General features: G+C 40.8%; 4 protein-coding genes across 4 annotated transcripts; 1 reads left to right on the top strand and 3 right to left on the bottom strand.

Moving 5' to 3' along the window:
- Window positions 1-116: 116 nt before the first annotated feature.
- On the bottom strand, window positions 117-5,520 carry rnf115b (ring finger protein 115b). The gene is made up of 10 exons (XM_041053379.1): window positions 5,422-5,520; window positions 5,086-5,280; window positions 3,779-3,837; window positions 3,495-3,552; window positions 3,194-3,405; window positions 2,322-2,390; window positions 2,136-2,214; window positions 1,815-1,908; window positions 1,055-1,170; window positions 117-881 (listed from the first exon to the last, which is right to left on the bottom strand). The coding sequence occupies exons 2-10, from the start codon at window positions 5,161-5,163 to the stop codon at window positions 759-761; spliced, it is 888 nt and encodes a 295-aa protein (XP_040909313.1). The 5' UTR covers window positions 5,164-5,280; window positions 5,422-5,520; the 3' UTR covers window positions 117-758.
- Window positions 5,521-5,792: 272 nt separating this feature from the next.
- Window positions 5,793-13,604, bottom strand: scamp3 (secretory carrier membrane protein 3). Its single transcript, XM_041053905.1, has 9 exons — window positions 13,143-13,604; window positions 12,762-12,842; window positions 10,995-11,108; window positions 10,262-10,382; window positions 10,004-10,132; window positions 8,725-8,884; window positions 7,969-8,070; window positions 7,429-7,546; window positions 5,793-6,685 (listed from the first exon to the last, which is right to left on the bottom strand). Exons 1-9 carry the CDS (start codon window positions 13,194-13,196, stop codon window positions 6,548-6,550), a joined length of 1,017 nt encoding a protein of 338 aa, XP_040909839.1. The 5' UTR covers window positions 13,197-13,604; the 3' UTR covers window positions 5,793-6,547.
- A 4,635-nt stretch (window positions 13,605-18,239) lies between these two features.
- crabp2b (cellular retinoic acid binding protein 2, b) lies at window positions 18,240-22,579 on the bottom strand. The gene is made up of 4 exons (XM_041053364.1): window positions 22,357-22,579; window positions 20,032-20,210; window positions 19,556-19,672; window positions 18,240-18,607 (listed from the first exon to the last, which is right to left on the bottom strand). Exons 1-4 carry the CDS (start codon window positions 22,436-22,438, stop codon window positions 18,557-18,559), a joined length of 429 nt encoding a protein of 142 aa, XP_040909298.1. The 5' UTR covers window positions 22,439-22,579; the 3' UTR covers window positions 18,240-18,556.
- A 2,217-nt stretch (window positions 22,580-24,796) lies between these two features.
- mrps21 (mitochondrial ribosomal protein S21) lies at window positions 24,797-26,166 on the top strand. Its single transcript, XM_041054092.1, has 2 exons — window positions 24,797-24,922; window positions 25,606-26,166. Exons 1-2 carry the CDS (start codon window positions 24,840-24,842, stop codon window positions 25,784-25,786), a joined length of 264 nt encoding a protein of 87 aa, XP_040910026.1. The 5' UTR covers window positions 24,797-24,839; the 3' UTR covers window positions 25,787-26,166.
- The last annotated feature ends 49 nt before the right edge of the window (window positions 26,167-26,215 follow it).

Raw genomic sequence — 26,215 nt, 5'->3', positions numbered from 1 at the left:
TGTTGAGGTCTAAAATCTGACAAAAGGCTAATGTCATCTATTAAGCATTTACAACAGTTCTGAACACAAAATGCAAAAGGCACACAGAAAAGCCACAAATATGCACTCAGAGCTGCTGCCAACTGACTATTTAATGTATTTGGTTGGTGGACAAATAAAACATCTCCAATATGGCTATGAATATACAGTATCTACCTCTGAATTGCTCATGATTAAGGAGATGAAAAAGGTGCAGAGGGTGAGGGTCACAGGGTTAGGCTTTAATAACAGTTTTATGTATAGAAGAGATAAATGCTTAATCAGATTGGGTGCAAAAAGGTCAACACAATACTGAATTAAGAAACTGTCTTACCAAGAGCCTTAATGCAAAAGTGTTACTTCATAACTCTGTGAATTCCTGTCATTATGCAACCACTGGCAGCTCAGTGGTGATTAGTGGAAGACATCAAAGTCAGTCATTCAGAAAACCACCTAGGAGGGCAGTGTAGCGGGAAGGGCACATCACCTCCACATCTTGTCAGCAAACTGCCGAGTCCTTTTGTATGTACCGTATCTTAAAAATGGTGAAGTTATTGGTGTAGAAAATATAAAGGTCCTTAGCAGAGATGCATGAATCAAGTGGAAGCTGAAGCTGCAACTTATGACTGAGGTGCATGTAATGAATTTTTTTTAAAGCAGTCAGTGTGGAAGTAAAGGTTTGAGGTGAGCAGCGTGTCTCTTGAAAACAGTAAAAGAGTTAACGTCGTTTGTCCCGTTTTTCAGATCGCCTGCCTCTCTTGTTGCTGCGTCCTGATGGAGCGGGCCTCTGGGGGCTCTGATGTGGGCGGGAGGCTGTTGTCGACACCGTTAAGGCTTTTGCGGCACACCGGGCAGGTATCATGCTGTGAGAGGAGAGAAAACTTTATTAGTACATTTTTTGGTAACAAAAAGGTTTCCGTGTTGTCTACACAGACATCACTTTGGGATGTGTGACATACTGTTAAAACTCTGATGACAAATCTAACAAACTTTCAAACCCCTCAACCAACTGACCACAGCCACTCTTGGTTCTTACCAGCTCCAGCCAAGGCACTATACAATGACTGTGGAAATAATGGAGACAGGGTAGCTTCCTGACAGATTCCCCAAATGAATACTCCTCCCTGCAAACTGGACACTCCAGTCTGCAGTCTGGGAGAGAAAAATAAGAAAAACAGAAACAGAAAGTAAGATTCAGTAAATAACAGATGTGAAAGGCAGGTCTCTAGTGTAACACAGTGGCTTTTGTAATGCAGTTCCCTGTCATTTCATGTTTAATCATGAGTGAATAATGATTTACATTAAAAAGTCATCATAATGCATGAATAAAAATATTTTGGGGTTGGAAAACTGTAGCCTTTTTACCTTTCTTATATCCTTGGCCAACATAGCCTGTTTTATCTTTTAGCAGCTCTTTATTAAGCAGGAGTAACAACTTCATGAATTGTACAAGCCACTATCTTTTTAGAAGTAGCCTGTATCCAGACCAAAGATACTTAATAATGGCATACCCATCACCATGGCTAAATGTGTTCCTCTTTACAATGAAGAGAAGGAAAGGGAATATGGGAGGAAGAAAGGACAGATGAGAAGAGGGAACAAAGGATAGGAGAAAGGAAGGAAAAACAGAAGGAGAAAAGGAACGAGGATGAGGAAAGGCAAGATATGACTAGGAAGGGTAAGACACAAGAAAGAAAGATGGGAGGAGGAAAAGAGTGATAAAAGGAGGGAAGGAGTGATAACAGGAAGGAGTCCTGTTATCTCTCCTTCCCAGTTTGCCATGCTGGTATTCCCACCTGTCTGTTCCTGCGAGATGCAAACTGTTGGCAGGGATGAGATCATCTCCTTTTCTGCAGGGGGTGGACCTGTGCTCTCCAGCTGTCCTAACAACTAGGTGAGTGAGGGAAGGAATAAAAAGTGCAGATGTATAGATGGAAGAATAGGGGACAGAGAAGAACAGAGAGACAACAAACAAAAGAGTCTTGTGAATAACGAAAAATAAACAATTCATAACTTGGTCATAACAGAATTTGGGTATGTAGACTGGAATAGGAGAAAATGGGCAATGAACACATTGCAATCAATAATGTGGCCACAACTTCAACAGCATCACTGACCTCTGTGATGACAACATCCAGACCTCCCTGACCCCAAGCATAGTCTCCTGGGTTTGAGTACAACTGTAGCATGCTGGATCTGAGGGACAAACAGAAAGAAAGCAGGAAAGAGTGAGGGCGGCCGTCACACAAATTTACATGAAATCAAAAGTAAATGATGCGTATCGAAAATTAAAAAGCGTTTACAATGCAGCTGGGGCAGCACCGGGGTTTCCGTTGTTGGAAAACAGGCCAGCTAAGAACTGCTGCACGATCCTTGAAAGGGCAAAAACAGATAGCAACCTGTCTGCTTTAGTGTGCTTTACAAACACATACTTCATGGCAAATTTAACAGCTTCAATTCAAGAATAATTTTTTTATTTGGAGCTGGTAAATCAACTGATGCACGCAAATGATCTCTTTAGTGAAAACAACAATAGACATATTAGGAGTGTTATGCAACATGTATGTAGCATTTACACTGTATGTTGTAAAATAAACATCAATAAAGTTTGCGAGTGAAAGTATTTGGCTTCTTAATTATTTGTGATCTGAAGATAAGACAGTAAACAAACGTCTACACTCAATCTCAAAACTACATCACTCTTCCTCAGAGTTTAATCATCATTTTAAAAAAAACCCTAAATGTCCACCCTCTTTCCCAGGCTAAGTCTTGTATTTTGCTCCCCGGCAATAATGTACTCCATATTTTAAGCATTTTAACAATGTCATCAGCCCAAGTATTTTCAACTAATTTGAAACTAGTTATGGTATTTCCATTTTACCCATTTTTCTTGTCTTATTATCCAGTAATACCTCATAAATATTAAATAGGTGCTCAGTTATTAAAGTAATACTTACAGACTAATGTTATGCGCTTATTCCCTAACCTCTTGTCCTCTTCCCTTCAGAATTATTAATGAATTTCTGTGCAAATTGGTGGTTCTTGAATCTATATGTCTACTTTTTAATAAAAATGAATAGAAAGAAATATCTAAAACACTGGCATGCTAAAGGATCGTTACACTCTCAGAGTTCAGCACATGCTGGTGATGTTTCTGTGTACCATGTCCACACACCCTTCCACTGCAGGCCTCTGTTCAGGCCTGGATGACCTCTCATGTTCAGGCTGGGAAGGAGACTCTGGTTCCGTGGCCTCAGCAGCACCCACTGACACTGGAGAAGGCCGGCTCTGACCTGCAGATACCTGCTCGCTGTAATCTGGGTGGGACTCTGAGGAGGGTGGATGCGACAGCAGAGCAGAGCGTTCCATAAACAGCAGCTGCCATAACTTTGACAGAGACCAGAGAAGCAATGTGTCAAACAAAGCCTTAGAGAAAGAGGAGTGTTCTTATTAAAATGCCATTTGTAAGGACATACTTCTGAGAACAACGAGTTTGAATCTTCACTGGCCACTGATGTCCTATCCTGCAGGAGACTGGAAAGCAAAATAAAAATCTTAAGAGCCTGAAACTCTTGATAAGTATCAGATGAAAAGCTTGTGTTTTCAAAATTACTAACTTTTCAGACTTGCCTCCTCAGAGCTCGTCATGTATTTTAATAGTCAGGTACATGTTTTAAAACATTTCTATAAACCTGAGGGGTACGTTTTCCAACTTACAGTATAAACAACATTTAGTTTAAACACCAACACAGAGCTGTACCTGGAGTCTTCTGCCACCTCCTCAATGAAGCCAGAGTCACATCTTGGGCAGACAAAATCCTTCAAGACAAAAAAATATATATACATACATACATACACTACACTGCCAAATGTATGTGGCCATTAAAATTTCTTATTCCAAAACTATGGATATTTATCTGCTCCTGTAAACACCTCCAGTCTCCGGGAAGGCTTTGTCAAGATTTGGGGACCTGGCTGTAGAGATCTGCACTCATTCAGCCACAAAGAACATTAGTGAGGTTGCACCTGATGGTGGGTGAAACAGCCTGGCTAACAGTTGGGGTTCCAGTCTATCACAAAGGTGTTGTGTGAGGCTTAGCTCTGGGATCTGTGCAGGACCTACTGCATGGCATCCCACTAGCTTTGTATTCAAAATTTTACTGATGTACAAGTCCAGAAGCATGTAATACTGTTAAAACTGTTCTGAATGTATCAAAAGTAAAAGTACTCACTGCCTCTTTTAGAGTGTGGTATTATTACAGAGAGTATATAACCAGTTTACAGATTCTTTAATATGTATGCAGCATTGTACTGTCTGTGCAATAGGCTAACAAAAATAAAATAAAACTGTAGACACGCATATGTAGGCAATGATGTCCACATACTTTTGGCTATTTGTTGCACATTTATCCAATCTCCCTCTTTCTCTCACATGTGTGCTATGGGTCTGATCATAATAATATCATTGCGTAATCGTGCGTCAACGGCGCAACAAGTGCGCTCCAGCAGAGACTTCCACGGTGCGCTCCCTCCCGCACCTCCAGGAGAAATAAAAGTCAGAGAGTTAGATCCTAAAATTGAGCTGTACTGAGACAAGAAGGGGCTAACAAACGCGGGCTGCAGGCGTTAAATGCACCTCTATGGTATGTGGCGCCGTGTGAAGTCCTGTCTCTGCTGCTGGTGCATGTGGTGACACCCAACCAGCCCCTCTTACGTCTCTCACACGCAGCTGACAGAAGACAACTGGACACAGATTCGCTAACAGTGGTGCTTCTAAATATGGCAACGTGAATCGCCAGATTTTACTCCCTCTCTCTCTAACGTAAGATCTTGGTGCATGCTATGCGCACATAAAAACAAAAAGAATCACCATCAGCCTGTCCTATGTGTGCTTTAGTGATCCCTGTAATTATAATAATAGAGCAAGTAGTTTAAAATCAATCTTTGCATGTTAAAAAAAAGATCTCTAACAATCGTAATTCCTCTCTCTATGGGCGCATGGTTGATTCCCAGGCCTGGACGTGTGGGATAAAAAAAAAAAAAAAAACACTCTCCAAAGTGACTCACCGGGAGTTTAGGGTTTGTTTCACATTTACAGCAGTGACAGAAAAACCGGTGTTGTGGTGCCTCCGCAGCCTCCGCCATCTTCACGGTGAAGCGCAGTGCCTGACGTCGGTGTGGCAGCCCATAAAAGTCTCAGACGGTTAGTCCAGCCGATCGGAGCAGTCCATGAGGGTCTGGTTCCCAGGACGTGTCAGAAAACTGGCAGCAGATGGCAAATTAATATCATTAATAAGCTGCCAACACAGGCTTCACATTTACATGTTTATAAAGAAAGTTTATAAAGATTTTTTTTTAGGCTGGATGCATGAGTAACACATTTTAAAAACATAAAATACTTACCTGTTGCTTCGTGGTCAGACTTGGTTCGTCTATGCTGCAACGATCAAGTTGCAAAAAGAAACTCAGGAGCTCAAAAAGCAACAAGCTGTCAGGTTGACATCATGGATGCAGTTTCCTTGAAGTGTGTTGGGTGTCGCCAGAGTCTTCAGATAAACCAAACATTTCGAGATCTAAGTTTTCTAAGCTTTATTCTTAACCTTGGAAACTGTTTCCATGACAACTGGGCGGCTCCATCTGCCGCGGAAGGTCGTGTGATACAACCAAAAGCCCCAGAGCATCTGATTAGTCGACCTTGTGGTGAGGTTGGGTTTTTTTTTTTTGGTCTATGTATCTTAATGTTAACCAAAAGCACAGGACAACAATAACCGCAGTTGAATGTGTAAGCATGACAATTTATTTTTTATTAAAACCAAGACAGTGACCTGTAATAACCATAAGAACCACAAGCAGCACCAACAGAACATTGACAGGTATATAGCAACCAAAACAACACATGTTCATAAACTTTACAGAATGAAAGGTTTTGGCAATACAGTAAATAGGCATTCTCACTTGGAATAATAACAAAAACAACTTGTTAGTTTCACACTTATGCAACAAAAAGAAGCGTTGGCTAAAGTTGATCCGCTCAGTTATGGATCAAATGTTAGAATGGCAACATTTCAGTGTTCAGCTCCATCTCTTACATTTGTGGCAAACATGGCTCCTTGTAAACACCGTATACATCCAAGTCATTTACAGATGGGAAATCCAGGCTAGTACTATCCCACTTGGCACACAGCTTGTGCTTTCATATAAAAAGTATTTCCTTGCACTCACTGACACTTGGTTGCTTTTACATCTCACACCATTTTTTCTGTTCCTTGAATCAACACTTATGATATGTTGACTCCTGGTTTGGCAATATAGCTAACTTGTCCTGTACACAATTTGAAATTAGACATCCCCACCACTGTCTCATGCAAGTGCCCTGTAGTTCAGGTGCCCCAGGGTAATTATACAGACTCAGTACCCCCCATCAAATTCTAATCACCTGTGGGCAAATAAATACCAAACTGTTCCTCTATCAAGCTGAAAAAGGCCCTGCTCCTGCACTTCTTACCCTCCCGGCCCCTCTTGTCCCTCTCTATCGAGGTGCGGTGAAGGCCCCCTGGGCAGCGTTGACAGTGGCCTGGCGTACAGCCTGATTGGACATGACTCCAGTGGCAAACTCAGCCTGGGCCTTTTGGAAGCTGGCATCGGTCTGCCTGTACAGACTGTGGACCTGGAACGGGGTTAGAGAAGAGCAAGCTGACACCTGATACATGCGGCAATTCATCATCATATCATGGTCATTGTGAGGGTGAAAATGATACACAGAACCTGATATCATGGCTATTCTTAAGACTGTTATCTACTGATTGCTTTGTGGTCACGGTAGGTGGACCACCTGGGCACAGCGGATGCGAGTATTTGCACAGAGCAGGAAGAACACGCAAATACAGCTTCATAATTTTGCTTTCACTCTCTTCCTTTGAGTTATTTGAGAAAATAAAACCTGCTGGACCGTGTCACACTATTTCCTGTTGTCTCCCATTTATTTTTAGACTTAATTAAAGTATTTAATTATTACTGACTTAGACGTTCTAGTCCTCCACTTCATAATTACTACTGTGCCTTGTGCAACGGTGTGTTGTCAACTTAGGTTTTGCAGTATTTAGTCAGTAAAACAAAAAGGGTCCTGTTATGATGACGCTTATTAAGATCAAAACCAAGATAAGACTCAAACAAAACGAGGATACTAACATGCATGGAAATAAAGTCAAAGACACTATACAAGGCTCATGCTTTGTCCCATTTACTTGCGCCTATGCTCTATGGAATTTCTGTTTTTATGCTACTACTCAGAATATCCCGTTAATTAGTCCATGCAGGGACGGTGTGACTGACACCTTGTCAAAAATGCAACCTTAATTTGAGTCACTACCTGTGATTTTTTTTTTCCTGCCTCCTAACAAATTTATTCACCTTCTTCAGCATGACAACCCCCATGGCGGTTTGGGCAGTAAAGAGGATGGCATTCATCATCATGATCGCACCAACGGGGATGCTCGTCTTCAGAGCAGCCAAGCTCACGATCCACCCACTGAGGGAAAGAGACAGCGAGACAGAGAAATAAAAGACGAAAAGAGAGAGAAGAGCTGAACAACAGTGAAGGAAGTCAATTACTATCCTCATTTGCACCTGGAATTAAAAGGCAATCTGTGCGTGCGAATGAGTTATCCAGACAATGACAATTATACCTGGTATTAATTATGTTCTCATTATCTTTGTTCTGTCAGCATTGTCAGCTCAAATAAGGACAGTGTGTATTTAATTAAGCAAAGTTAACAATATTAGCTAACTGATGATAGAAAAAGTTCCATTGCTACGTATGTGAGTTGCACTGATGGCATTTATTCCACCCCTGATAGATAACCAGCTGCACTGTTTTATATAAGTTTTAACATGAAAAACATGACACAACACATCAGCCTAACACAGAGATGGTTTGTCTTTTAGTCGTACCTGAAACCCCAACCAGGGATGCCAATAGTCATGATGACGTACATGACCACTTGGGCAAAGAAAACGAAGAAGAAGACAAAGAAGTTGAAGGAACTGTCACTCCTAGAGACGGGAAGGAAAAACATTATTACTGGACAAAATGAAGCAACAATTCACATCCAGTTACAGTACGTTTTACTAATGCAAAGACATATGATGTACTTGGTGTACAGGGCCTTGGTGTTTCCACTGTTCTTGCTGACGTGGCCTATGCTCATGTTTACATCAGGCAGAGCTGAGCTGAAAGTTGCAACAAAGCCCGTCTACTAAAAAAATGATATTAGGTGTAAGCTGTCATTTCCTACCAACTACAAAAAGCAGATTTCCACAAAGGCCTTTAAAACCACATGAGAAACTGGAGACTGATAAATCAAATCTAGAAACAACAAAGCGTGCTGTCATGAAGTAATTTCTCTTGTTTTATATAAAGCAGTTAAGTTTGCTCTCCCAATTCCTATTAAAAGATAGAGTAGAGTGAATGGTCCCTTCAGGCCATTCATCAAAAGAATAACATACTGTATCAAGGGTCACTAATAATACTTCTAGAAAGCAGGTCTGAGACGAATCTTTAAGACTGTCACTGACAGAGTGATAAGCAATACTTGCTCAGCTCGTCTCAGGTCAAACTGTAGCCAAAACCAAAAACTTAAAGCGGAAAATGAAGCATAAAGTTACATTTTTTTTTACAGGCTTTTTCATTAAGATGGTGGTACACACCTGAAGGCTTTGTACATAGGTCGGTACCAACAGACAAAGGAGCAGGGAGTAAAGAGGAGCCCCCACAGGATGGCGAGACCCAGGCCAACACCACCAGCGGGGTCCACGCAGAACATTGCCAGGGAGGAGATCAGGTTGAAGAGCAGCGTGCAAGTGCAGACTGGACATTGATAAGAGACAGACAAAAGAAGAGTGCGTAAAAGGACAGAAGGACGTGGTTAAACAAGAGTAGACAGTGCGGCATTCTGGGTTTAGGGATCTCTTTGTTGCTTTAACATAGAGATGTGGACGAGAGCACAAACTCATTCCACTCATCCCCCCTTGTAAGAAGAAGAAGACAGTTTGTCAGGATTTTGGCTGATGCAACATGATGCTATTTGTTACTACTTCTCTTTGCCTACTGTTGGGTGTAGAGTTAGCTCCTTTGCTTGTCCCTAGTTCCAGGCTTAAGACTCAAGGTTGTCTTCAGGGCATGCCTGAGGAAGAAAAGCTAGAAGAATCATCACCACTGTCTGAAGCATTTCTTATGAAACCATTTTTTATAGCTTGCTTGCCCCAGATATTACTCTTATGCGTGTCCCTTGTTTGTGTTTTGATCTTGTTAATAAAATCCATATGGTATTTATTTGTTTCTAATGTTTGATGTTCAAAGATGTAATCATATTACTTTGATTATAGTGAAATTTACTTTTGGACCTCCGCCACTTCGCTTTGTGACAGCATCAGACTGCGTAGCTGATAATTACAATTATTAGAAAACTAAAATATAAACAGAGCATGTAATGTTAACAACAAGCATGACAATAGCCGTCAAATATATATTGCATTATTTAGATTCTAAAGTTTTACAAGGCCAGAGGTTCCCACAGACTGCTACCAGGCCCTGGATCATTTGCTAGCCCAGGCTGAATCTTCTTCGCCACAGTCCTCAATCTAACAGTGAAGTGTCAGAGTCTTTGTGCAAACATTCTTGTCCGTACTCCAGACGGGACAGCAGAGGTCACACTCAAGGTTCAATTTCTCAAGACATTCGCTTAGCTCTTACTTGCATCCGCTGATAAATCAGACACTGATAAAAGTGTTAACAGGCGGAGATTCTAGTGTCAGTGTAGTTTCTCACCGATCACATTTACCACTGGTACACCACCCCACTCAAACCGAGCTACTCAAGAGCTACAACGCCTCATTTTACAGTGTTATGCAATGACACTAATGTTAAGATGCTGAGTGCTGAGAATTGACACAACAGTACAGCAGGGTAAGAATTGCAGGAACTCACACATCCAGAAGTAGTACATGATGGTGACCGTGCGCTGGAAACGCTGGCTGATCTCCACATTGATGTCTTGGTAGAAGCAGGGGCCCACAGGGCAGAATGAGGGCAGTGGGGGCCAGTTATTCTGACGGGCTGAAGAAGGAGAGTATAGTTGTGGTGGTGGGGTCAATGAGAGTGATTTATGTTAGCAACACTTTACTGCCCTAATTTAGCATTTAGCACACCCCCCCCATTCCACTCCTGATCCCCTCCCTCTCTTACTGGCTCCAGGTCCGAGGTTGTGTGACTCCAGCTCCCTCTCTCTCCTCTCCAGCTCCCGGGCTTTCTTCTCCAGCTCCTCCTGCTTCCTCAGGAGCTCCGCAGTTGTAGCATTCACGGCAGTCTTAACACAGAAAGGCACAAGGGAAATGATGCATCAAAACTGCATGTCAGCTTTCAAAGAGACAGGTTGAGTTTGTGTCATAAAAAATTAAAAGGATTATGTATCTGACAGTAAGAAATTCCCAGGGGATATGCTGCCATGTGTATAAATGTCAAGTGTTTTCTATGAAGTGTCATTGCAGGACTGAATGCAGACACAGTGGTCGCATTTAGGTACAGTTTTTGGTTTGAGTGAGTTATTCAATGAGGTCTGCCCATAACTGTGGTGTGGATCCATAAAAACACTTGCATTAATAAATCATTCAAACGGTGCGCTGTCCTGCTGATGCTTTGGGGTATCTGCTTTTGAGGATTCAGCACTCAGCTATACACAGTGAAACTGAGTGGGCTGAATCATTATAATATCCATAAAAACACTTCCCATGACACTGAAGGACAGACTCTGCACTCTGCGCGCATTTCTAATTTTCAAGATCCAATAACTGTGAGCACTGTCCCATTTTTGTGCATCCACCTGCCGCTCGTTGTGCTGATGTGAAGGTGCACGTGGCAAACCTTCATTTAACATGTGACAAGAGTGACAATAGGTGTCTTTACACTGCAGCGTGTATACCTGGGTGTTATAGGAGCCATAGTTGCGAGGCTCAGTAGGTGTTGTCCTGCTGGGTGGGGTCTGCGCAGGCACCGATGGAGCAGAGGGAGAGGTGGCTTCATACGGTGGTGGAGGCTGGAAAATATTTTGTAAAAGTAAAAATCAGTTTGGCCTCATGTATCACAACCTGTAAGCAAACCCAACCTTCATCTGGGAGCTGGGCATTGTATAATAATGGCAGGGGCTAGAAAATGGATTCATAAAATTGATTTTTTTTTTTTAATGCACTGATAAGTATGTCCATAGAAAAATGTACTCTAGCCAACATAACATGACGAGCAGGATAATGCCAAAAAAAAAGAGATTTCACTGAGGTCAGATTTTAAAATCAGATTTTTTGACCTTCACGTCTACAACAATATTTTTAAATCACACACAAAATGTGCTGCATAATGCAAGATAATAATAATAATAATAATAACAATAACAATACCTCCATGTCCTCTTTTACAAGGCCTTTGAGATGAAGTCATTTATAGATTCATGTTATAGCAAAATTATATTCCACCTAACACACCTATGTATTTTATCCCATATCACAGACCACCATAGCACATCAGAATATGACATTTCCCTACATATATGTCATCTGTCATTTTACTTTTATGACTCACTATATACACCTGTGACTAACGATTGTCCACAACTATTAAAGGACAGTGCCAGTACCAGACCAAGACCTGCGTGCGTCTGCATTTTATCAAAACAGGGTTACACAAGACAGTGAACTGTGGATGATTGTGGGAATGGACGTGAGGCTCGTGCACATGCTCTCAGTTTCATAATGACAAACATCTACAAAAACTAGTTCACTTTTAAAGATCCCAAACGAGTCCAAGTTTAGTTCCGTTTGCTGCAGTATTTGCTGATAACAACAGCTGACAGGAAGTCCACATAGGCCCAAGCCGTTTCCTAGCAACAAAACTCCAATGACACGGTCCATGACTTAGACCCAAGCTGTTTCCTAGCAACAAAATCACTTAAACTCTGTAACAGGCAACTGTGGTGTGATGTTATGAGACGATCGGACCCTGGGCACAAACATGTAAGAGACCCCTGCACCTCTCATACACAAGAGCAAGGCGCCCAGAGTGAAAGCTGTCACATGACATGCTGTTTCACCCTTTGTCTCTTTGTGATCTTTCTGTGTCACTGTGTGGTCATTTTGTCTTTGTAGTTGCTTTCTGTGTCCTTGTAGTCGCTCTTTGTATCTTTGCTATGGTTTGCTTCTCTGGGTAATACATTTGTGTCTCTTTGTAGTAATTTTATGTCTCCATTCATTTTGTAGGTTTGTGTTGGTCATTTTGTTTGTTTTTGTAATTGTTTTGTTTCCCTTTGTGGTTGTGAAACAATGGCAATTCAGTCTGAATCACAAACCTAGCCTCTAACTACCCACAAATTGATTTTATTTGTTTGTTAGCTTTTACAGCAGATAATCTCTCTTTGTCTGCAGCAATCTGTGGAGGCCATCTGAGAAAAGCTACACACTCTTGGATTAAGAATTAAACTTGAAGGCAATTATTCTAATTATCTGGCTACATTTTGCAGCATCGTGCGTACACATGGAATATTTCTGAATTCACTTGTGTTTAATCCAATTACCAAAGCAAACCTGGATTCAGGTACTTGGAAAATGACACAAACATTTGGACTATTACTGCAATTATTATTATTATTATTAGAATTGCCTTGCTAATATCTCACAGATAAGGAAGAAATATTGCCCACCCCTGTCGTGTTGTCAAACGGGTTGTAAAGGTCCAGTGTTGCATATCCCGTGTTGCTGCTGTGTTGAGTCACTGCAGGGTCCTGAGGCAAAACAAACAAACAAACAAACAAAACACAAAGACAAACAAAAGGGTTATTTCATTAGCACAGCAGTCAGTTTGACTTTCTGTGTGGCTTTTATTAACGTGTTCTTTGATAATAAGAGCCACAAGTGGGCAGCGATTAGAGAGGGCAGGCAGGCCCAGGCACAGCCACACGTCACATGAGCAACAACACGCCTGCTATTACACGGACCCAGCATCAGTGACTTTCATCCATCAAACACACCACGACAGTCACACTGATAGAGGCTAATGTGAGCTTTTATTTCATAACACCCACCTGGAAAGGGTTGTGGTCCTCCACCGGCTCTGGAAAGCTTGTGTATTTTGACATGTCGGTAGCTGGACGTTTGGGGGGGGGGAATCAGAGCTAATAGCACTTCCTGATAATGTTAGCACTTGCTGTTAATGTTACAAAAGACAAAAAGCAGACGTCTGCAACCAGATTAAACTGCTGCGTTTGTTCCTCTTCCAAACCGAAAAGGCGGGCGGTGTTTCGGCTTGTCTACTAAACTAGCTACCCGCCCCTCCTCCGGCGTTCATGTCTCCGCAGATGAAATAACAGGTAAACACGACTTAACGTTACAGACAGGTGAGTGGTCGTATCCCCTGGAGGTTTCTCCTCTTCGGGCCTGTCTGTCAAGGTCTGGTTTGCAGCTTTGTTATGTCGCAGCGGATCAAAACACATCCGTCATTTTTCTCCAGCAAGGAAGCAACCGAGGATCAGAAAGTAACTAGCCGAGGTCATGTGACTTCTGCTGCGGCAGAGAAGCACGTGGGAACTGACGGAGGCGTGGTCACGCGGTTTCTGTTTTATTTTATTTTATTTTATTTTACTATGTTTTTTACTACGTTTTTTAAATACGTTTCTTTAGGCACAATGAACGTGAACATCTAAACATAAAATAAAGGAAATAAAAGAGTTGATAAGAGACAAATGCAGTAAAGAAAATAAATAGTAAGAGAATCAATACTTTTAAAAATTCATTATTGCTTATAGTTTTTCTCATTAAACCTGCACCAGTTACAAACTTATGTTTAAAGCTTTGAGACTATGTGAGATATAGCCTTTTTGTTTATCTAGTGCAGGCGCTCAAGGATGCACATGCATGTGCACGCTATGTGCACGCTCGTGACATGATACACAGTCTTACCAATGGTATTACCCTAATCCAATGATCTACAGTTGCTGTAACACCTCATGAAATATAAGGCAGGAGTAAAGAAGACCACAAGGTAGTAGGCTATACATGTATGTAAACAATGCTGGATTTAAAATACCTTAAAAGAGACATGAAGGATGTGTTTTGGAGAGCAACACCAAAGAAAACCCCCACAGAGGTCCTTCCATTTTCATGTTGTCCTGTTTTTAAAATATCATTTCCTCCTCCTCCATTAGATGTCACTCTTGTGCCTTGAAAAAATATTTTTTCCCACTTCCCTGATCTCACCTGGATGTGATTCTCTGGACAGATGTGGGATATGAACTGCAGGCGGCTGTAACAATGCAGGATCTCTTCTAAAGAAAAAGAAACATTTATCCTTTTAACAAAACAAAAAACAAAGTCATATTTCACTACATTTGATACACATTCTTTAACATGAAATGAATCATTGGTCCAAAAATGTTATTTTCATGGAGCTATATCTGAGAGTGTCATGAGGTGCGAGTTTCCTATAGTTAATATTATGCCACATTACAGCTTTTGTGGAGGATGGATTTTGTAGGACTAGACCACAATATAGGTTTTTCATTGCACCTCTCACATCTTGCATTGACAGATTGAGCAGCAGCAGGAAGGATTACACCTTTAGCTCCACTAGTGTGTACACATTTCATGGCCTAATGCCCTTGAACAATCCAGCCTGGCCTCTTTTCATTCTCTTCTCCTACAAGTCACATGGGGTCACATGGGTGAGGGCAGTCATATGATTTCATCACAGACACATAGATCAAACTATCTCTCAAGCAAACATACAATACACACACACACACACACAGACCGGCTCATACACATACTGTACAATCCCTGTTACTGGATCTCCTTGTTGGTTATTAAAGGACCTTCATACAAAATCACTATTATTTATAATTAACAATCAATATACATGTAAACTGGGACTGGGTGTTATGCAAATATAATCACTATTTATATCAATGGGAGTCAGGACCCCCTCGAGGGGTCACTAAATAATAGTTTAGTATGCAGTATTCTTTCATTTCCCCTTTAAGTAGCATTGAATGTTCTCTGTGTCTCTGGAAGCTTTTGACTCTCCTCTGGAATTCTAGAGAATAAGAGATTCTAGAAAAAGTCCTGTGGGTTTGAACAACATGTAAGCTGAGACTAGGCAGGTTAAATCTGAGGGGATGAGGATGATTTAGGGACATAGGAAAGAGGGTAAAAACATGTTTATGCTAAAATTAACTTTATATTTCTAAACCTTTTACCTTCTCAGGCATCTGAAACAATCTAAAAAGGCAAAATCTTCTCTTATGTTAACCTGCTCACACCGATGACAGAGGTATGTTTTTAAGGGTCAGAAAAGGGGAACCACTGATTTGTGTCATGATGTTCAAGAATTCTGGGATTTTTATTCATTGCATGCACAGTGCAGGATGCACACTGAAATGTCAAAAAGTGTTATTGTGTCAGTGTATGAAGACAACTGAAGAAAATGTACAATAAGGACAACAAAAAAGGATAACAAATAACAACAAATATGTATATATAATATAACATCAAGATAATATGTTAGAAACAAAATGTGCAATCAGTGCTTTTGATGTTTTTAGCACTTTCTCCCAGAGTTCAAGATTATTACTTTACAACATGCTTTTTAATCATGGAAAAACAAAAGTAAAGGTATTTAATTGGTGTTCATCATCCTGGCCTGAGTGGTAATTTTAGAGTCATGGCTCTGTTTCACATCACCACCAGAAAAGTGTAATTTAAAGATCAATTCAACCAAAGAGATTACGTGAAGAACCACGAAGAACCATGTAGATGATGGGGAGGAAATGGATGACAAAGCCTGAGCCGCCATGTTGACAGCCTCAAGTAACAGATCAAGTAATTAATGACGAAAGCTTTTTTAGTTTAACTGATGCAGCTGAATGAGCATGTATCACCACTTGTGTAATTTGCCAGGACATGCTCACAGGCTTCACTTTGTCTTCAAACCCTCATCTAGCAGCATCTGTGTTTGTCAGCTGACTCCTGTGACTCAACATTTCCTTTAATGGACCCTGTCACAACTGGTCCAGATGGCCCCGATTCAAACGTTGGACTTGGGTGCCTCCGGGTCCTAAAACCACAGCATTCCTCAGCCAATAGAGCAATGCAAGGCTCCATGACATCATTGCCTGAGGAATGAACTGGCATAACAGTTGTGTGTGGAAAGTGACCCGGCTAACAAGGAGGGACTCGATGGTTTCGACTCCTCCTATGAGGCTAACAACCATTAGTCAAAGGGGTCACTCAGACAGAAATCTGGCATCTTGTATATTTGGATGTGTGCGTGCAAAGTCAATTTTCTTATTGTGCAAACAGTGAGGAACTTTCCGTCCCTTCCAGAGTGCAGTTGAAGCTCTGCGGTTTTGATGAGCGCTTACACAATAAATTGGGCTTCACTGAGACCATTGAAAACATACTTTGTGCCTGTGAGACATAAAAACATGCACATGATGGGTGAAGTTGTGTAAGCTGCGCATACTTGGTCACACAATCTTTTCTCTCTCCTCCTTTCATGCAGACACAAAATGTTTGCAGATCAGTGGTGGAAAGTAAGTGCTTTACTTGAGTATTTCCATTTTATGCTACTTCACACTTCTACTGCATCAAATTTCAGAGGCAAACATTGTGCTTTTTACTGCACTACATTTATTTGACAGCTGTCGTTTAGAGATTAAGGTTTTACATTTAAAACATATGGCAAGCTTATAAAATGTGTCTTGTGATTCCTCATATAAAGGCAATATCTGGTTTGGGGTCATTGTCACATTTAAATGTCCATGAGCTGGTAGTAGTTCCAGTAGTTGTAGATTTCCACTCTAAACTTCTCAGATCAACAAGGTCAAATTATTCAAAATTTCACACAGCAAAGATCCAGAAAAGTCCAAAATCTGCAAGTAATTTTGTGTAGAAGAACATTAATAATTTCACAGACACCCCAGATTTAAAGTAGTTAAAACTAGTAACACCTCAACAAGCTACAACAGCACAATACTGATTATGCATCATGCATCAGTACTATCTGAAATACACAGCATGATAACATATATGTCAAAATAAATGGCTTTACTTTTATACTTTAAGTGCATTTTGCTGCTGATACTTCTGTACTTTAATGAAGTAAAATGTTAAATGTAGGAGTTTCTCTTGCAATGCAGTGTTTTTTACACTGTTGTATTAGTAATTTTTCCACCACTGACACACACACACACATTTACCCACTGAGGTTATTGAGAGGGTTCATCCTGGAGGAGACCCAGTCCTCCTGCTGCTTGCTCAGTGCTGTGTGTATAAACTGGGAAGCACTTCACAGGAACGCTTGTCTGCACACTGTTTGAAAACCTGGAAAAACCATCATGGCCTGTGAACCAAAGCAGTACGCTCCTCAGGAAGTGCCTGAGAGAGCCTGGATGTCCATTTTTCACAGCAAGGTGAAGTCTGTCTCAGGCTGAACCATGGTGTTGAGTAAAAGACAGACTTTAGGGACTGTGAATACTGGTAAATCTATCATTTTTCGCTGATGGTGCTCTCTCCTTACGTTTCAGTTTGTGTTTGGATGTTTTGTTTGGGTCTATTGTGTTGAAAAGTGGTGTTTGAGAGAGAACAGCTGGAATTCTCCCTACACAGTGTAAGAGGAAGTCACAGTTAACACTTTGTACCTGGGTGCAAAGCCAGAGCAAATGGGTGGGGGAATTTTTATTGAGATCATTCTGTAAGTAGGTACAGCTGGAAAAGGGAGAATAAGAAGTATGACCCTCTCCTGACGCTATGAAATCATTTTCTCATGGCTGCCCTCTCCTTTTCCCTCAATCATTTTCCTTTCCACTCCCTGTTTCCCTCCTTGTCTTTGCCAAAACATCTCTCAAAGCAGAGCTTATAAAATATGAATTGTCTTTGGGAGTTTTTAAACTAATTGAGTACATACTGTAGTGAGCTATGATGACAGAGAGCACACAAAGGACAAGGTACTGGATTGCACATGGAAAGATGGAAGGGGAACGGGTGTGGAATAATCAGCGTATTCAGAGAATGAATGGCACATAGTGATGTAAATTGATATGCAGATGGACGGCAAGGGAATAGGAGGTGCAGGGAGGAGGCAGCGTAAAGAATGAGCGTTTGAAAAGGAATCATCAAACAGTAAATTCATATAAAACAGTTTATTAACATCTTGAAAAAGGATTTAGACACTGCAAAATAGTTTTTTAAAAAAAGGAATGTGTGACATTTCTATATGATACACAAAGAGTAAAATCAGCTTTGGTGTTATAAAACGCAGTTGTGCCAACATACATTCATGTAAACTGAAGCATTTTCTACACAGTGGACCGTTTGAGCAAGACCTGACCAACATCTGACTGGCTGGGAGGAGGACAAAAAAGAAAAAAACTAGGCAAGTAAACATAAACCATGCATGAGACACAAAACAGGAGTATTGTATGACCGTCTTGAAAAAATGTCCTCATTCCCTCTCATAAACTCTGGTGCAGACAACATCCCCGGCGGTCATTGTCTAAAAGAAAACAGCAACAAAAGGACAGAGTTTAAACTTTTGGTTATAATTAGGCACCCCTTATAAGGGGTATATTCATCGGTTAATAAATGATGAATAATGATGAATAATAAATAATGCTTTATTAAACATTAAAATAACCACGACTGGGAATATTGTTTAGGTTAGCAGTTTGTGGAAAACACACCTTCTATGTGATGCTTGTGATTTTAATTAGCCCTTAAGATTTGGAAACAGTTAATTGGAGAGTTTTTTTTTTCCGATGAACTACAGAGCAAAAAAAAAAAGCATAAGTATCATGCAGTAGGATGATAAATACCAGATAGCTATTTCTAGCCACGCTAGAGGCATGTGACGGAGGTGTTGACCAATCCACCACTTTGGTTCAGACTGAAAAGCTGTTGAATGAATTGCCATGAATCTTTGTACAGGCATTCACGGCCCTCGGTGGATGAATCCTGCCGACTTCGGCGCTTCCCTGACTTTTTATCACTATGAGGTTGACATTTACGGTTTTTAGTAAAATGTAATGATACACGATTCATGGAAAACAACTTGAAAACTCCCCATTAATTTGCATTATTTCAAGGTGGTTACGCCAACTGCTAGCTTGGTAGTATCATTTAAGTGGCCCAGTTTGCTACTATTGTTTATATCTCCTTTATAGCTCCAAAGGGTGCTTTGCAGCCATCTTGCTAGCAGTTTCTTGACACTTCTGTAGTTCTTTTCACTAGGTCACTGTAAGAAGTTTCCAATCTCATCAACTCCAAATTACAATTAGGAGGCTGGCGTGACTCATAGAGCTGCTGGCATGAATGCTTCACCTGGTAATTTTAAATTTCTTTTTTTAATCCTGTAAACCTCTCAGACTAGTCATCTTAGTTTTAGTGTTTTTTAAAAAAATTCTGATTCAGAAATTGTGTATTGGTGCCATACACAAATAATTACCAGTATCAGTTCTCCATCGTTGGTCAGCTCTCGGGTCCACGCTGTCTTGGGCCCATCGCCTTTCTGTAAAGTCTGTTCACAGCTGATCTTGCTATCCGTTTCCCACTTTGGAAAACTCTGCAGGGATTTTAAGGAGGATTTTAATAACAGGCATAATTTAAGTGCTTTGGACACTGCAAAGTTATAGCAAAGTTTGGGCTTCATCATAACTGGAACTCAGTGTGCCGATCTCTGCACGTCAGAACATTTTTATAGTCTGTCAGGAACTGTGTCCTTCACCACTCACTCAGCATGAAGAAATGAAGAACAGATCCATGTACGATCACCAGGAATGACTCTGGAGTTGCACTGAAATTATTTCCATGTGTTTCTTCTGTTCAGAACTGTGGCTAGTTCTGCTGTCCTTGGCTAAATGCTGGTATGCATGTATTAACATTATACAGGAATGTTTTTATGGGAAGTAAAGGGGCGTGTACCGTGCAGGGTCGTCCATCCACTGTGGTCTCACTGAAGGACTGACCCACAGTGAAGGAGACATGGGTGGTGCGGACACTGGTGGACGTCTTGATGGACAGACTCTCTCCCTGCTGGGTAATTTCCACAGCTGGGCTGGAAGCCGCTGTCACTGCAATCTTCCTCAGGAACACATTCACACCTGACCATACACAAACAGAAGTAGTATTAAACTGGCAGCTGCGGTGAAAGCATCACCTGGGTTGGTTTGTGATGTGTGGAAAGAACACACAACTGTGAATAAAGAAGCATACCAGTGGTTTTAAATGCTGTGGCCCAAATTACCAAACTTTAACCAGAGCATGTTTTAAGTAGTATAAATGTGCAGACATCTGATGTTTGCTTTAGGCTGCTAATCCATCACAGTGAATCCTTGGGTACTTTTATATTCTTGACAGTGTTACATGATCACTCTGGGGAAACACAGCTACAAGCAGGGAAAATTTTTCTTTGCTTGGTGTTCAATAAAACTCTGTCATCTGATATTTGAGAGTCACCAGCAACACAGCTGCCTTTATAGCACAAATAACCATCAAATGCATTCCTCCTTCTCACAATGTCCATGTTTGTTTATGATTTGTCTTCTCAGTTTGGTTTTCCTAGAACAGAGGTTATGAATGCAATCCTGTTTTTTGGGGCGGCCTACAAAAATAGACTGTGCTGCTGCATTGCCACACAATAATAATAAAACTTAAGGCAATGAGTTGTTCTTTGTGATTCATTGCTTTGGTTTCAAGTCAGAACTTATGGTATGTTTCAGCAAATGGTTGCCAGTAATGTAAAGCATATGTGATTTGTGCTTAATGGGTTACAACATGCAAAACCACTGGTATGGTCCTTAGAGCCACTATATAGTGTGACATAGTTAAAGTCATAATTTCTGGAAAGAAAAAAAAGAAAAAAGAGAAGCACATTCTTGATTGTCTGAGGTGCAAAAACAAGGACGATCAAAGCTACAAAACTTAAAAAACACAGCTTACCCTGAAACAGAAAAGTCAGTGATTATACACTCGACTTGCCGTCGGCCAAAGCCCTACTGAAGCTGCATGTTTGAGTGTTCACCTGAACATTCAGGCTCTTGAGGTTAGTCTTTTCACAGGATGTTGTGAAGAGATGGATTTTGAATTTGGATATTGGATTGGATATGATGAATATGATGGCTTGGCAAAAGCCAAAAATGACTTATCTGGTAAATCGGTCTAATAAACATTAATGCTTTTTCTGACCCCCATGTGGAGGTGAAAAGTTTTTTAAAAATTATTCCAATTCCTTCATTGTTTTGCATCTCTTGTGGTCAGTTTGTGCCTCGTTCGGGTTCTCTTGCATCTCTTTTTGCATCTTAGAAATGGCTTATATCAACATCTATGTCCTGAGTTAGTAGAGATGTGATGTTTAATAAATTAAAAGCAAATCTAAACTACATGTTAACCCTTTAGTTTTTTATGTGAGCTGGACTGGCTTCAAAAATATCACGACTACCGTACAAATCCGGTTCAGTTCAGACCATATTTGCTCACTGAGTTGTACTAAGAGACGCAACACACACATACAGCCCTAGACTGGGTCAGGGAGGCCCAGGGCAGTAAAGGAAAGTCATTCTCAGAGCCGGCTGGCCGCTGGGGCCCATGTCAAGGCTTAGTTCCGTTTACACTGGCTCTAATTACAACCGCATGAGGAGGACCCTGCTTCAGATGAGTCTAATCTAGCATTCCTCCACAGGCTATTTGTCTTCAGATTTTTAATGGATGCCACTGGCTGGCCCTCACCTGACCTTTCTCTTCTGTTCTCCCCAAAGAGGACTTAAAACTCGAACCTATTCAACCTCATGTACCTTAACAAGACATATTCCCAAGAACATAGGTTAGCAGGGTGGGAGCAAACCAATTTAACCACAGAGAGTCACATCAGACCACTCTGGTTCTCCAGCCGACCTCTAAGCCAAGTAGATTTCCAGCTGATAATGCCACTGACAAAATGACTGACAGGTCTTTGTAAGGGAGATGCATCTCTTTCATTCCTTTATCTTTTTTGCATCTTAACAATTGACCTAATCAGTTGATGATAAACCAGATAACAATATGCAGTTTGACTCTAAACTGGCACCAAAGTTTGAGACGTTTTGCATGTAAAGCATTTTGATAAAAAGCTGGAAAAAAACGGATGCACTCTTGTCGGGTGTTAGAAAACATTTTAGTGCTCAACAACAGATTTCTTGGATTTTCAATGAGCAAACTAAACGGATAATCTATTTCTGCGGGTACATAAAATGCCCCAAACCCATTACTCACCCAGCGCTCTCAAAAGTTCCTCGAAATTTTCCGAAGACTTCATTTTCCATTTTCCTGAGAAATCTGTGACTTTCTTCTCCATTTCGATTCAAGCAATTGCAGAAAGGATTTTGTTGCAGATAGGGAGCCCGACTTTTGCAGTCTGACTGCAGACTGTCCGGCAGATGTGTGTCCCTCCGTTATCCGGGTTGTAGAGCCGTCTCCTCTGCCTGCATCTGCGCCTCCATTCATTGGCTGACAGCTCGCCTGGATCTGATGCTGATCCAGCCAATACAGAGTCTGGTGGCAGGGAGGGACTTTCCCCCTGATTCTATCTGTACCCCCTACCTCTGTCAGCATGGTGAAAGATTTGGATACGAGCTGGAAAATGCACTTCCAGTAAGTCCTTTGATGTTGACCAGCAGCCGGCTCGACATAACAGGGAAAAGGTGTTAATTGTTTTATAGGTTGGTGCCACGTTAGACCCTGTTATTTGACAAGAAGTCCAGAAAATAACTGAGTAAATAAGTAAGCAATGAAAATAAATAAATAAATAAATAAAACGGATGAAGCATTTTATTACAATTACAATAACAACAACAACAATAATAATAATCCAACTTGAAACCCTGTGATAAGTTTTCTAAGATCTGGAATGTGAAATCAGATATGAGGGTTAATGTCTTTAGCTCCAGAGAGGGGGGTGGGCAAGCTGGTAATGAAAGCACAAAAGATAAGACATCCAGCTGGAGGCATCCATCCAGCAAAGTGCCATCAGCATGTCCTCTCTACAATTAAAATTTAACAGCTAGGAGACACGCGGTCTAGTTTAATCATTATAATCAAATAGCACAATCAGTATCAGCTTCACTTACCCATTACTGACTCATGTTCCCATCTCAATCTCTCTCAGTCTGAACTGGACAGTGGCAGGTTATATGTCATTAGGGCTACATGTGATGTTTGGAAACAAACAGAGACATAAGACACTGTTTACCTCCTCAGTCAGGCTCTCTGAGTCACTGGCCACTTTACATGCATTCTACTCTGTCCCTGCAATTTATACAATTTATTTTAAACATGTTCTAATTAAGCAAAGTCATTTTTTTTCATACACTTCTAACTTCAGTAAATTCTAAAGAAATGAGTAAATATACAGATTAAAATCAAGAAAGTTACAGGAAATTAATATGTTTTTAAGTACATTTTACCTCAAGTATTGTCAGGGAGATGTATTTGATCATAGCAACCCAAGTGGAGTAAAACCTCTCAATGATACTTAAATTTCTTCATGTCATAATCTCTTTGTCTTCTTTCTTTCTCACACTCTTTCACACTCATTTTCACTCACTGCCAAGAATATTTCATCAGGTCTGGATCAGAGGGAATGCCTCTGGAAACATGATGCACTGCATTCATGCGTCATGATGTTATCTGTGCAGGTTGTCTCAGCATTCTTCCCTGTGGCACCATGTAGGTACAGCACCCTATCGAGTTAAGGCAACATGCAAATTAACCTCGTCAGTTATTTTAAATGTGCATCAGACAAACCTTCCAGAGTAGCATTCACCGCTGGCTGACCCCACTCTGAGAAAAGCAGAGGATAGCAGCAGCTCAGGGATGAGAAGAAGAGGAGAATGCCTTGGTGAAAGGATAACACTCGACACCACTGCCCCTGTTGCTATGACAACGGATGTAGTTTCATAAATCTGTGATTCCCTTTGTATAGACCACGATAGTTTCTCTGGTTACCTGTGCTAAAGAGACCTGGGTGTTTGTATTTGTATTTGTATTTGTATTTGTATTTGTATCTGTGCAAAGGTTTAAGGTAAGAGAATAAGGGTACACCCTTATGCCAAAAAGGTGATTTAACAGTGAAATAAAACTGCTTTCATTTCATTTCATTTCCCTCCACAATTCTATAAATGATATTTTGACCTAGGGGTATCAGACTCATGTCCCACAGAGGACAAAAATGAATTGCCGGGTCTCAGGAGGTTATGAAGAGCAGGGAGTCCTGCAACAGATGGTATGGCTCCCCCAGAGCCCTGAAATCAGCCTGAAGTAATTCTGGGACTACATGAAGAGACAGAAGACACTGAGACAACCTAAATCAACAGAAGAACTGTGGCAAGTTCTCCAAGAGGCTTGGAACAGTCAAGTACCTTGAAAAACTGTGCAACAGGTGCAGTTTTTATTCAGCACTTTGTGTGAAGTTGATTGATAAATGAACATCAATGCTTTTCAAAAGCATTAAGCAATTTTTTTTGTGTTCCACAGCAGGACTTCAAATAGAACTGAAAATTTACAAAAACATTTGTATAATTCTTTCAAAAATAAATAAATAAATAAAGGCCAACCCCAGGATAGGACAGAGGTCACTGACAAGAAAGGTTGAGTGAAGCGTCACCTAGTGTTGATTTATACAGGGCTTCTTATATCCGGAACCTTTTATAGTCAAGTGTTTCCCGACGGTCTTTGTTTGAGCTAGCGCCGATCTCATCATGGCGAGGCATATTCGCTTTGTTGCTCGGACAGTGATGGTTCAAGACGGCGACGTCGATGCAGCGTACAAGACTTTAAACAGGTGAAACTCGCGTATTTAAGACAAGACACAAGACAAATATTGTTGTTATCCATGGGAAGACAAGCTAACGTTAGTTAAATTAATGTCATGCTCAATGCTCAATGTCACAGTGCTGCGGCTGCGCAGTGGTGTCACTTCTTACATACACAGTGGCTAAACTTGAATTGTTGTGTTTTTAGTGATTTTCGTTAGGTAAATTACAGAAGTAAATAAAATAACATCAGCGCTACATTAAAATGGGTTATGGTCTCCAGCACCATTACTAACAGCGTTGGAACGTTTTGTTCGCAGCAGTTGTCAGGTGTTAACGGCTGGAAGACGTGATTTTTTACTGTTGAATTTAGTTATTTCAGTATTGAGTTCTTTTTAGATTAAGTGGACATTGTTTGATAAGTATTTTCTCTGCTGAAGAGGTGATAGGGATTTCTTTGACAGTTTGTTAGTCAGAAGACATCTGAGAATGATGTTAACAGAAAGTTTTTGCTGTGCAGAACCAGAAATCTCTAAAAGTTAAGAGTTTGCACAACTTTTTTGCTATATGTTTTTGACCTATTTTATTATTACTATTATGACAAACCAAATAACTCCAAATCTAGCACATGTTCATGTGTGTGCTTTGATTCAATCTAATATTGGTTTGAACAAAGTCCCAGCTATTCACACATTTACTCTACATACTCCAGGATCCTGACTCAGGAAGGGATTATTGACACTGTGAAGCGGAAGCGCTACTACGAGAAACCCTGCCAAGAGCGACAGCGGAAGAACTTTGAGAACTGTAGGCGAATCTACCACATGGAAATGGCCAGGAAACTTGCCTTCATCTCCAGGACGAACAGAGAGGATCCCTGGCTTGGCTGCTAGGGAAATGGAGTGTGATGAAACAGAACATCATCAGACCGGTAGAGATGGAGCCAGCAAAGTGGAGGAAGCAAACAATGTCAATGCAGTGTCACTGAGAGATCTAGATGAACTTGGGAAATAGTGAAAGTAATGGCTTTCATGATGTCACGTTGTTTCACAGTAAGAGAAAGACGACGTTTGTAGATGTGCATTCATATTTGTTTCAACACGTTGCTTTTTCTTTTTTCCCCCTTAAATTCTGACTGCAGTGCTTATCTGAATTTTTGTAGTCATTCTTAGTTGTAATGAGCAAGTTAAGGAACGCTTGGTTGATAAACTTGTGTTTTGAATCTTCCCACACAGTCTTGCTAATGGATAAGCAAATAAATGTGATACAAAAAGTGGGTGAAAAAGTATTTATCACAGTTTAACTTCTTTTTAAAAACAATA

Source organism: Toxotes jaculatrix, chromosome 13 (assembly GCF_017976425.1).
Source record: "Toxotes jaculatrix isolate fToxJac2 chromosome 13, fToxJac2.pri, whole genome shotgun sequence".
Lineage (NCBI taxonomy): Eukaryota > Metazoa > Chordata > Actinopteri > Toxotidae > Toxotes > Toxotes jaculatrix.
The sequence above is the reverse complement of the archived record's forward strand: the minus strand, read 5'-3'. Positions and strand labels throughout refer to the sequence as shown.

What these genes read in the sequence shown, in the direction of transcription:
- rnf115b (XM_041053379.1), bottom strand. Translation starts at nt 5,163, where the DNA reads ATGGCGGAGGCTGCGGAGGCACCACAACACCGGTTTTTCTGTCACTGC. An exon ending in GAGGTGGCAGAAGACTCCAG is followed by an intron (nt 3,553 to 3,778) that starts GTACAGCTCTGT and finishes TTTGCTTTCCAG; the next exon opens with TCTCCTGCAGGATAGGACAT. An exon ending in GGTGCTGCCCCAGCTGCATT is followed by an intron (nt 2,215 to 2,321) that starts GTAAACGCTTTT and finishes TTTGTCCCTCAG; the next exon opens with ATCCAGCATGCTACAGTTGT.
- scamp3 (XM_041053905.1), bottom strand. Translation starts at nt 13,196, where the DNA reads ATGTCAAAATACACAAGCTTTCCAGAGCCGGTGGAGGACCACAACCCT. An exon ending in CATGTACTACTTCTGGATGT is followed by an intron (nt 8,885 to 10,003) that starts GTGAGTTCCTGC and finishes ATCAATGTCCAG; the next exon opens with TCTGCACTTGCACGCTGCTC. An exon ending in CCTATGTACAAAGCCTTCAG is followed by an intron (nt 8,071 to 8,724) that starts GTGTGTACCACC and finishes TCCCGTCTCTAG; the next exon opens with GAGTGACAGTTCCTTCAACT.
- crabp2b (XM_041053364.1), bottom strand. Translation starts at nt 22,438, where the DNA reads ATGGAGAAGAAAGTCACAGATTTCTCAGGAAAATGGAAAATGAAGTCT. An exon ending in TGGATGGACGACCCTGCACG is followed by an intron (nt 19,673 to 20,031) that starts GTACACGCCCCT and finishes AAATCCCTGCAG; the next exon opens with AGTTTTCCAAAGTGGGAAAC. An exon ending in ACGATGGAGAACTGATACTG is followed by an intron (nt 18,608 to 19,555) that starts GTAATTATTTGT and finishes GTTTTCTTTTAG; the next exon opens with ACAATGACCGCCGGGGATGT.
- mrps21 (XM_041054092.1), top strand. Translation starts at nt 24,840, where the DNA reads ATGGCGAGGCATATTCGCTTTGTTGCTCGGACAGTGATGGTTCAAGAC. An exon ending in GCGTACAAGACTTTAAACAG is followed by an intron (nt 24,923 to 25,605) that starts GTGAAACTCGCG and finishes TACATACTCCAG; the next exon opens with GATCCTGACTCAGGAAGGGA.